Source organism: Temnothorax nylanderi, unplaced genomic scaffold (assembly GCF_030848795.1).
Source record: "Temnothorax nylanderi isolate EJ_2023f unplaced genomic scaffold, tnyl_v1.0 TNYL_tig0051_pilon, whole genome shotgun sequence".
Classification (NCBI taxonomy): Eukaryota; Metazoa; Arthropoda; class Insecta; order Hymenoptera; family Formicidae; genus Temnothorax; species Temnothorax nylanderi.
In genome coordinates, this window is record NW_027249113.1 from 120,863 (window position 1) to 133,531 (window position 12,669).

The 12,669-nt window shown below is 39.7% G+C and overlaps 1 protein-coding gene across 13 annotated transcripts in view; it reads right to left on the reverse strand.

Moving 5' to 3' along the window:
- Cask (peripheral plasma membrane protein CASK) overlaps nucleotides 1-12,669 on the reverse strand; it is a 182,042-nt gene that overhangs the window by 8,822 nt on the left and 160,551 nt on the right. For 8 of the 13 annotated variants that reach the window (XM_071706256.1, XM_071706257.1, XM_071706264.1 and 5 more), the window contains 2 exons: nucleotides 4,730-4,759; nucleotides 1,142-1,379 (listed from right to left, as the gene is read on the reverse strand). In XM_071706256.1, coding sequence (XP_071562357.1) covers nucleotides 1,142-1,379; nucleotides 4,730-4,759 — 268 coding nt within the window. The remainder of the gene's footprint in view (nucleotides 1-1,141; nucleotides 1,380-4,729; nucleotides 4,760-12,669) is intronic. The other 5 variants (XM_071706267.1, XM_071706259.1, XM_071706260.1 and 2 more) reach the window with 1 other exon arrangement.

The window sequence follows — 12,669 nt, forward strand, 5'->3', positions numbered from 1 at the left end:
GTTATTATACATATATCATGGGAAAGGTAATGGTTATACAATATATATCAAATATCATAATTAATTATTAATTGTGTTTAGATAGATATTGTTACAGTTCAAAAAGATAATTATTACGGTTTAGAGAGAATAATCAATGTGCGAGTTTTATATTCTTTTAAAAGCAATTCCAAATTTCTGTACAACACTTTCTATATCAGAAGTAAATGAAAATATCAAATATGAAGTAATATCACAGATGTTAAACATCGTTCTGTTTCTGTTTGAATTGCCTTGGGGACCAATGTCGTAAAACGGTAATTACCTAACTGAATCCGTCGATTTGAATGAATGGTACACTATCAATACGCATCTCATTTAACAGTATAATTGATTGATAACAACGATATCACATGCTCCATCGAAAACCTGTACACATCGAACAACACACAGACGACATCGTGTTTCATCAGCACATTCGTTTTTTTGGCAGCAATGACTTGGTGAAAATCAGTGGGAATTGAGTGGAATCATCAGATGTGATTGGATGATAGTGGATCGATTTGAGCGGCGGTGAAAGAATGTCGCGATAATAACGATCTTTCTCAATCGGCGAAATTCTGTGATTCTCCGTTCTGTACTCAAAAGAGATTCTGCGATCTGCTGGAACCAGTGATTACCGCACTCATTCTACTCGAATTTTTAACTAAAATTATCCTTATCCTAACCGCTTAACGTCATATTCAACGCCAGAGAAAGACAATTTTTCTTTCGACGAACGCTTAAATAGGATCACCATTGAAAATACTTTTACTACGAAATTGTCAGGAAATTTTATGCTTTTACGCTTAATTGTTCCATGAAGTAAAGGGGATCCACACTTTAGAACGATACTTTTCATAGCTGTTATATTGAATATATTTTCCTTCTCTTTAAAGAATTATCATCCATTTTGCGGAATAATAATTTAGCTGTTGGCAGGTAAAAACATGGTGAAAAATGATCGATATTCTCATTAAGCGATGAAAAGGAACGCCGTAAAGGCAACCGCGAAATATCGTCCTTCGTTTTTACACATCTAATATCGGGAACAGTATGCGTGTTTTACGGTCGAACAATTTTACACAAAAAAGACTAACACGGATGGCGAAGTTATGGTTACCTTGTTCTTGCTTGTTCTTCTCCATAGACATGCAAGCGATGCGCCATTCCTGAAGTTCGGGCGAAGGGATAAGACCCGCGGAACCAGCCGCGTTATCCTTCCGCGCTTGCCACCAATGATGATCATCCTTGCTGATGATCTGCAGAATGTCACCGGTTTTAAAAGAGATTCCAGCCTGCGCGCAGGGTATCAGTTCGTCCTCCAGCGGATCGTAGTCGAATTGCGCTCGAACGAAAATCTGTTGATACAGCAAAGATTATATTAGAATCCCTTAGGGGTTTAAACTTCGTTATTGCTATCGATCACTGTTAGATTTCGACGTCAAGGATTTCACTTCGCGTCGATACATTCAACGAGAGAAATTATATATACGAGAAACTACTACACAGTGAAAGATATAGCATGTGAGATAATCGATAAGATATAAATGTGCATCTTGCAGTGAAATCATTAACATCTAATATTGGATTAGTAAGAAGAGCTTTAATCAACAACAATAGGTCCTCGATCATGAGACGTGACTAAGATATCGTTCTACGGCTATAATCGATCGCTGATGGACCTACATAGCGCTGCGCTAGACATAGCGAACGAATCTAGATATTGCGAGGAAAGCGAAAGATGCGACGTAGTAAGCACTGGCAAAGTAGCTCTTGTAAAGAGTAACAGTACAATGTAGAGAATGTACAAAAAGTATCAATGGCAAATAGAGCGCTCGCAAGTTCGTCCGAATTTGATGTTACACGACGCATAATAAAGTACAAATTCATAATACGTTTATCTCGAGATAACCAGCGATCGACTCGTAGCTCGATTTCGCCACATCGCTTAAAAGTTAAGAGGAGGAAGGGACACGTGAGAAACGCGAATTTCCAAACGAAATATAGACTCGCTGGTCTCTGAAACGTCGCTGTATGACGTTTTACAGTCGGTACGCAGTTGGGTCATCGACTTTAGTTTAGGACCTGCACGGCTTTTACAGTTAATCGGTACACTCATCGGCAACGGGGCGGGATTCGTCAACTGGAGGGACACGGGAATTGTGCGAGCTTTTTGTTGTAATGCCACCAGCGACACGATTCGGTCATCTAGCGATGCGCAATACGTAGTACGTGTAAAGGCATACATATATATATATATATATATATATATATATATACATATATATATATATATATATACATATATATATATATATATATGTACGAATGAGTGATTCCATTTCACAAGAAGCTCAAGCACTAGTTGCTGCACATCGCGCAAGGACAGACGCACACGTATACGCACGCACGCACGCATACCGAAGATAGATATGCACGATGCAGATATGCGCGCGGCCACTACATAAATGTGTGAGTAAAGAACGGCGCATGAGAAGGTATAATGTATAGTAAGTATAATGAACGGTATGGTTGCACACACAGTGACGGAGAGTCGCTTCCGGTTAGCGCACGTATCATTCGCGAGACAGAGCTGCAGGGATTCTCGATAATGTATAGACGTGGGAGACGAAGAGGAGGGTCGTTGGGAGAGAGTAAAGGATGACTGTCCATTTCGATTCTGTACGAATATTATTTGTCCGGTGTATACCCGGCCAGAAATAATTAGTCAATTCGACGTTGTTGCGTCGATGAATGATCGAGTGCTGATTGATATTTTTGTCATTTTTGACCTCGTCATAATTGCTTTTATATTAATTGAGTAATTGGGAATATTTCTGTAAGATTTCTGCGTCTTTTGGCCAATTCTATATCGAATACATAATATATATGTATATATATATATATTACGCTTTCCGACTTTGCATTGATTCAATGATAGAGTTAGCCGAAAGACAATAGAAATATTCGCACTTGCTCAATTAATATTATGTATATTATGTAAAACAAAAAATTATGATGAGATCGAAGATTAGACAAAAATATTTTCCAACTAGTATTCGACATCGACTATTTATCAACGCACCGACGTCGATTCGACTAATCATCTCTGGCAGGGTAGATATTCGTAATTGTACCGGTTTTAATTACAATTAGGAATTTTCTGGATATACCCAAGTCAGAATATCGACAATTCTGAACTAATTAACGGGTGTGCACTAATTAGAACCGGTATACGTCACACAGACGAGTATTCACGACTACAGAGCACCAGCTGAATATATACTGCGGCTTTGTCCGGTGACCAATTTGAAATATTATTTGATTATCATCCCTTTGCGTTTAATAGCTCGACAATTAATACATGCACACGACGTGCCTTCACTTATAATATTAATAGGCTGATCGATTTAATATTCGTACAGGTGTTTCACGTCTGAATAATAATTTTTTATATCGATAAAACTTTGTGGTTACTTAGGGTTGCCGTCACTTCTGGTTAACGATGGATTCCGACAAATACACGGTTAAAATCTTATCGCTGGTCCATAACCGATAATACAAAAAAAAGTAAATATATGAAGATATGCTATATACGAAAAGAATTAAGAGTTTCATGCATATTGGTAAAAATTAAGTGTTTTGTAAGTCAATCAAATCATAGGACAAAACAAAAGTCAGCAACTTACGTTTATTCCTAATTCTCGGACCATAATGGTGATTGTAAAATTTTAGGTTCCGCAATTTCGGAAATCCCGGATGTATAAAAACCGATACTCTCTCGCGATATACTCGAGGTTAATCGTAACATCCTGCCAACGTGTGGCCCGTTATCAATACATTTTCGTACCGTACGTTTCCGGAATTAGCGTGTCTTTGTTTGGCATCATGTCAGCAAGTGTTCCCTTTGAAAATATCGAAACCCGTTCGAGCACGAGAAAGGGCCATACGTTTTCAAACCAGGACGACCACGTTTCCATGAATTACGTTAAGTGCTTTGAAAAGCGAAAGAACTTCTTTTGGCAAGAAATACATGGGCGCTCAGACGAGAGGAAAGACTATTAAATTTATCTATTGTCAATACAAAATATTTTCTTGCTCAATATTATAAATATTTGTTGCAATTTATTTCGCAAAATTTAATTCAGCAAACTTCATTTTATATTCCAACTTCTTATAGACTATTAATGACTCAAAATAAAAATAGCTTGAATAAAATTAAAACCTTTTTTTTCCAGCTTTGCTTCTATATGTACAATGGGAAGAACAATGATAATTCTTATATGATACAGTGACTGCGCTTCACAAGCTTTTTTTTATCTCTAAAGCATTCCTCTGAGCGTCCATGCGAACGGGAATTTTTTTTTATATGAAGGCATGTTTAAGCGAACATATCGATACGTATTACTCGCACTTGAGAACTCCTGTCGCGAGGTGAGAGGTGGAGAAGCATTGCGAAAAAAAGGGGGAAAAAAGTGGAAAAAACGCCGCGGGATTAAAAAGAAAAGTTGATAAACACGAAAATCCGAAGTAAAGTCCTACTTTTCAGCGATGGCGTGTATAGATAATATTTAGGAACAGAGACAGTACGAGGCATGTATATAATAATGTGTGTGTGTATATATATGATTATAATATATAAGTATGTGTACGCATAGCCTTCTAACTACAGCAGTCCAATCACACCAGATCAAGTGGCGGTACTTACTAACACTGGCAGAGGCTTAATCCTGAACAACTAGAGTGTTGAGGAAACAGAAAAAAAGGAAGATCAATTAATTAATCATGTTTCAAAGTCGCACCAAAGCGTAATACGGATTAATCGAGACCCTCCCCCCCGCGCGTATGTCGCGCGCGGGGGAAGAAGAAAAAGTGAATAAAAATGACACAATCAATGATAAAACAGCACCTACGGTTGAGTCGCACGCGTCAACGCTTCCGAGATGCACGGTGCGCATTGCTGTGTGGCACATGCAGGCTTTACTAGATCCCCTCGTATTAATCGAACAGATGCCTTTCGTACTCTCGACGTTCTACAAGCGTTGGGCTCCCAATCTACGCGTATTACGATATCCAAATTGGTGGTGTGAAACCGCGCTGTTGTTTGACAAGTTTTTCGATTCCCCGGAAGAAAAATCAAACTTACGCGAATTATCATATTTTCGTAATAAACATGGAAATCATTTGCGTGTGTCTGTAGCATCGAAATGTCGGGGTTCGACGAATATACCTACTTTTTAACCAAAGTTATCACCTGTAACGAAAGTTCTGTACTGAATCAGCGATATAATTAAATAAGTCGTCACTTTCAATTATTATGGAATACAAGTAACATTGATAGCTATATAGCGATAGAAAAAAAGTTTGTACTTCTATATTTCATCACTGAAGGATAGAAAAGCATTTAAAATAGTTACTCTTATGTACATTCTGCATTTCATTGTGTTTCGCGTTGCGCGAATATCGCTGATACAGTATGAAGAATACCGCTATTGATACGCAATCTAATTAAACAGATAATATTGGGTTGTCGGAAATTATTGCCCGTTTATTTAGATTTTGTACGAAAAGTGATATTACACGCATATCGTCATTCACCGGGGTGTGTGCCCAACACCTGCTGCCGAGTCGAATGTACGAAGTAATTTCGAGCTCGCAGTTCTGCGGCACGTGTGATGAGCGTGGCGCGGAAATGCGAGTTTCGAGCGTGAACTCTCGATGCTTCCTGTCGGGAGTCGGGAGGAATCAAAGCGGACTGGTACAATTAGGCAACATTCTAATGCTCGATAGTACGCCTCTCGCGTTTTACGTGATAGAGAAGTTCCCTCACACGCGTTGGAAATAAAACACTCTCTGCAAAAGCGGGAGCAAGCCGGTAGAAGTTCTCGTGGTTTATCTCCGATTGTGCGCAAAATTTTCAATTAAATCACCGTTTGCGTCAAGCAAAAAATGTGCACGATAAGCTCCAGTTCCGAGTCTTTTAAATCTCGCACCGGACGACCAGACAGAGCTTGTTTCTGACCGGAATTCTCATATTAACGAGAGACACGTTTCACAGAATCTCGAAGGTTTGTCGTATTCGCAATGACTTAATTGTCACATTGCAATTTTTAATAATCGCTTCTGTATCGAGTGAATAGTGGGATAATGATTTATAATATAAGTGGATGTGAAATAATGGTTAATATCATTTTAAAGTGAATAAAAAGTGAATTAAAAAGAATGTAAAAAAATAACAATAATATAACACACAAATATAATAAAGAAATTCTGCGAATTGGCTTCATAATATATTTGCCGGCTGATCAATATTTCAGCCTTATCTTTATTTCCTGGATTCGATATGAAATTTATAATGGAATGCCGGAGATAGAGTTTATCCACTAATGGTTTTAACCATCGGTGAATAACGTTAGTTAAATTGTATATGACGATGTCCTTCGTCAGTAAATTAACATTCGGGGACGTGAAATAATGCGGATGCAAATTGGATGGCGAAGTTAATTATCTGAACAAATTAGAATTTACTGCGTCACGAGCCAAACACATTTTTTGACAAATCGATATACTGCGCCCCGTTTACGTCGACTTCGATAAGATCCATAATGCTTGCAACACGGAAATTTCTGTCCTATCTGATTGCAAATTCCTCGCTTCGATTCGGACGAGAGGAATAATGACGCGCGAGTCCCTTTTATGAAACCGATTCCGCAGAGCTCCGGCAGAGACGCGCCTCCCCCGAACTTCAGGCCGCGCTGTTCGAATAAAGTCACCCGCGCGCGATTGTGCCCATCCCGTTTCCATAGTAACGTCGCAGAGGACAGTGCAATGGACATGGTGGTTCGGTATGTGGGTTGCCGACGTGCATTGGAAGCTGCGCTCTACTTCAAAGAAGAAACGAACGGGCGAACGATGGGGAAACGGGTTTGACGATGGTATGCCGCTGATGGGATTTTCAGGCGACACTGGGAAAGACAATTCTACTCAGTGATATAGCAGGTACTGCGCTATCGACAACTCGTCTGGTGGACTGACTGCTGCTGATGCTGCTGAATCCTCTTGTCGATTTCCATCAGGGCCGGACTATGCGCTTCCGAGCGCCAGACCAGAAGAACCAGGCTTCGGGCTTGCCTCTCGGAAGAGGGAGACAAAAAAAAGAGAGTCGTATCGCAGTGCGGAATAAACCCGACTGAAAATTTTGCAGCGCTTCTTCGCTCGCGGTAGCGATACCGGCCTTACTCGATTGAACTATCAACGTGCGCGATACCACCGGTGCAATACCACCGTACTTTCCGTCGTCGCTACCGATTTAAAATGCAACTGAAAAATCTAGACCTTTTAAATTATTTAAAAAACAGTTGTCAATATCTCGTGATAATGTGTGATGCTATTGCTTTTGGATTTTAATACAGTTTTAAAAAGTTCTATGCTCAACAAGCTAATTAGCATGATAATTCATACTCCTATATGCTTATACATGTTAAATATTTTTCAAATCAAATATAATTTAGCGCTGCACCGCGATACGTCTCTTGAAGAGTTGGTTGTGCTTTTGTGAAATGATCTTTCACTCATTACTGTAAGGGTCAAAATTCTATATGAATTATGTAGCTAATGTATTCGGAGTTTGTCAGGGTAAGGAGAACACAGACACATAAAGATTACCTATTTCATCCACGCATACTGCAATTATGTAACATGTGTGTGAGGTGGCACGATGTGGGTGAGGGGGTAACGAACGAAGAGGCAACATGTGGCGTAGGGATGACATGTGATTACGGTTACCGAAGATTTTTCTATCGTTTTCGCGGATTTACCCGAGAAACCAGCACATCGCTTCGGGTTTTACTCCGCGAGCGTCGCCTGACGACATGAAATTCTTATAGACGCCTCTCTCGCACGCGATCATACGTCGAGTCATATTTTCGTTTCCGATATCTCTCACGAAGCTAGGACGTCATAAATCGAAAGTACAAACCGTCGGCAGGCAGAAGATACGCGCGTGCTGAGAATGAAATCCGAGAACGTCGCGAGATCGAAGGATCAATTTTGACAAATACGATTTCGGTGCATCACGTGTTTAATCCGCGTTTTATACGATAAAAAATAATTGTGTGTGAAAAATGCCAGAAAATATCGATATCCCGATTAAAAAGCACGCGTTGCCAAACAATATTATTGCGATATATTTAATCTATGTATTAAATTTTTTATGAAATAATAAGTAATTTAAAAAATAATAAGATCCTTGCATTATTAGAAAAATATTCGCTGTATATTGGCCATAGCGTAATCTCGAATCTATCTAATACACGAGATCGCTTGTAACAAATGATAGAAATTCTCTTTTTCCGCGATATCCCGATTTTTCACGCGCTACCGAATCTCGATGAAAAAAAAGTGAACTAATTCTCTCGAGATGTCTAATGAGATCTACGGAAAGTCGATGGCATTCGCTCGAGATATTTTCGTGCAGGGTAATAAAGTGCCGACAACGATCAGGCGAAATCGTTGCAGGATGCAAGATGCGACAAAACGACGGGTATGTAACGGGAGGGAATTGATAATACGGAGGGAGGAAGCATGTCGAACACGTCGGTGTGCGTATGTATGTGTGTACATCGGAGAGACAGAGAGCTCTTGTGTGCGACGCTCGTCGATTCTATTTCTACGGCGGACACGGACAAAAGATCGCGTTTACAGGTGACGTGCGACGACTCGTGGTGTGTTCCAGCGGTTCATGCTTTATTATATCTTCGTACAATGCACTGTGGGGGGGGGGGGGGTAACAACGCCGCCGCCGCCGCGCCGTTGCGCTCGCCGATGCTGTTGCTGCCTCTCGCCTAAAGGTGCGATTGCGGAGGATGGGGGATCCCGAGAGTGATGGCTTCGGAAATGCAACGTGGTCGGGGGTGACGAGGGGGGGAGGGGGTGTGCTTATCGAGGGTGTCTCGCTTCCCGTGTAACGCACGAGACCACCCCCCGTGTCTCGGTTCTACGAGGCGCTCGTCGTCGCGAAACGCCTTGGGTTACATTGTCTTATTCGTATATCATACCACGTAAACGGGTTGCCGCACACTCCGCGACAGCGCGATGTGTGTGTTTGCGCAGTGATTATTAGCCGTAAATTAGCTCCTTTTTTAACGTGACGGATATAACACGGACGCACGAGACAGAGAACAGTTAACTTCGTTAAGCTCGTTTTTTCGTAGAAGGCGAACGGTGTTATCGATATTATAGGTATTATAGGACTTACTTTGCCGCCCCCCCGATTTATTGAACGTTTGCACAGTTATCAAAAATAGCGACTTTTCTCCGCAGGCGGAGTTAGCGGTATCTTAATCGCATCTGTTGTGTATACGCGAGACGTTTTCGCTGTGAGACCGTCATTCCTCGAGCTCGTAATATCTCTGTAATGTATATAGGTGACAGTTAACGTTTATCTGTCCCGTGTCCTTCTACCTTGCACTCCCGAAAGTTTAACGAAATTGTATATTTCGGAAAATATGATCTATATACTATGCAATCTCATATACAGATATTTGTCACACCAACAATTTGAAGTATACATGGATAAGATCTGCGTATATATATATCTTGTAACATTCATAAACTCCCAGCACATTTTACAACGCTTTACAAAATCTAAAGTCCAACCAAGCCGTCTGCACACACGTATATATATATATATGTATAGTATAGAGTGTGTGTGTGAGAGGAAATAGGCAATATATCACGTTCTTAACGTATCTCCACTTCCTCTTGCATTTCTACGTGATGCATAACGAGAAGAGCGAGAGGCCGGGCGGCTACGTTAAACACATGTATGAACATAAGCAGATATACAAATACAGAGTATTTACAAATGAATGCTACATCACACCAAGATATCGAAATTATATTTAAAACTGAACCGCACGCGATTAATGTTAAATAATATCGGCTGTGTAACTATATTTTACTCTCTCAGAAGTCTGTGAAGTATATACACACAATGACTATAGAAGCTACTAACGATTATATCATCATTGCTCAACAAGTCGTAAGATTTTCTAAAATGGATTCGCAATCTTTCGTCAGGTACAGAATACGTGGAAAAAAAACTGTCTGTTTATTCAGGTACGAAGAAAGAGGAAAGAGTGCCTTACTTTTGAAGCCGTCGTTATTAGTGCATGTTTTACTGACACACTTAGAGAAATACCCTAAAGAGATTGATCAGTAAAAGCGCCCCCGTCTGTTCAATCTTGCGAGTTCAAAATCAAAATCGCGAGACTTACATAATTACGATTCAGGTTTCACCCGAGCCGGGAATAGACGTTATTTACGATTTACCCTCAACTGCATGTACGGATATTTTTGCATGTGTCAGACATTTGTCGATAATAAACGTTGCAAGAGACTTTAAGAAGTGTGCATCCCTTTTCAAGAATGGAATTAGTTTGCCGCGTCGAATTATCCAGGAAGATGCACACTATTTCTTTTTTCTATTTAAATAGCACATAAGAAGTTCTTTTTAATATCCATTCTTAAATTTTTGTTTAGAAGATTTCAAATAGGTATTGGGCTCTGACATATGTCGCCATGACATCTGGTGGTCGAAAGCACTAAAATGTGACAGATCTCGTGGCATTGTACTGACTTTACGTTGTATTTTTAATAATGTGGATGTTGAATTTTTTTTCTCCGCGTTGTAAATCTACGAGCAGAATTAATCGTTCAGTTCGCGGTTGTGAAAGTAAGGCTCAAAAAACTTTAAATGTTCGATTTTATTGCTTTCCCGACTCCAATGAGTGCTTCATACATGTCAAACATTTATTTGGCAATTTAGAGAAAATTGATCGTTTCAAAGCCTGGAAAAGTGCATTAAAAATGAAGAAAGTGACCCTTTATATGAGAAAGTGTTACCTATTCTGCGCCATATTTGGTTAAGCCACGCCTACATGTCAGATCCCAATAGAATTCTCTCGTTTTTCCGGATAATCCAACAGTTGCGGAGCAATACAATTCGCCGATAAAATGAACGAAAAAAAAAAGAAAAGAAAAAAATATTAAATTACACTGCTACCAGGCTTGCGCGTTATCTACACAGTCGCAAGTGAGTCCGTGCAAGACATGATGATTAACGAACGGCCCAGAGAGTTTTGCAGTCTCGACTAAAAACCCATCGATCGACTTACACAGCCTTACGTGTATGCACTTATATGATGCAGAGGGCTACAATTGGCCAAAAAGAAAAGCGTCAGTTCGCAAAGATGTCCTTCATGCAGGTGAGGGTATAATGAGGGGTGTAACAAAAGCTTCCTTATGACAGAAACACAAACAACATTCCAACACATGTGGAAACGAAACTGTGCATTCCTTATATACTTCTTTCCCCCCGCAAAGTGAAACTATCGTACTATCAGTAATAAAGTGTTGTCTAACCCAACGTCGTAAGAAAAAAAATCAGAGGGGGGAAGGAGATAGAGAGAGACAGAGAGATAGAGAAAAATAGAGAGAAAGAGAAAGAAAGAGAAACAGAGAGGAAAAGTGAATGGAAAAACAAAATTACGAGAGAATGAGAGAAGAAGAGAACGGGAGAAAGATTGAGAGATAAATCGGAAAGAGAAAGAGCGAAAAAAAAACATGCACGCGCCGTGGACTCGAAAGCGCCGACCAAAGCGTTTTGTTACACCGCTCGTACCGACCTTGTCTTATAAAGATACGGATTATATAATATATATATGTATATATATACTTTTTTAAATATATATGTATGTATATATATATCTCTAATTTTTTATATCATACATTATTTTCTAACAACATCGTCCCGTTGCGTTTGTTTAATTAGGTCTCGCAACATGGGGGCGAGATGCGTCACACTGACCTGTAATTCGCAAAATTCACATTAACCGACGATATCACACTCGATTATGACAACCTTCACATTTGCAACATTAATCCGACTAATCTCAGTTGAACGAGCATCGTCTTCTTATGTTAATATTATCAGAGCAAATCACCAGTTATGCTTTATCTCATTACGGAATTAATGTCCGTGATATTAACGTGAACTTTGAACACGGGTCAGTGCAGGGACCATCTATTATACGGGACATATATATATGCAACGCTGCAAGATTGACGTCACAATCGACAGAATTCAAATTTCTTGCAGCTAAAAGTGAAAAGAATGTTATTCATATATAATAACAGTTAAATCAAGTACATAATTATGTGCTTCACGTACCACTCATACAATTTTAAATTTGTATGGCTTCTCGACGATGATTTTTCTTACCGATTGCATCGCCGATTTTGCAGCGTCCTTGTACGTGACACTTGCATACTGCAAGCGCAATGTATAATCCTCAAGAAGAGAGAGAACGTTATACGTCATGCGATTAGCATATTGTCCTATTGCCGTACAATTGCAACAATCGTAGGTGATCCGTTATCTACATAATACGGCTTGAGATAAGCAATTAAAGATGGCAAACATTCTTTATACAAGTGGACACGCAAAGAAGGGTGTATTGTACATCTAAAGAACTGTACATGTAACTGCATATTGTACGGGCCTTTGACAATTTCGTGAAATTTCAAGTATATACAACGTGCTAGAAAAGCACGCAGAATTCGCGACGCAGAATTGTGAGCTGTGAA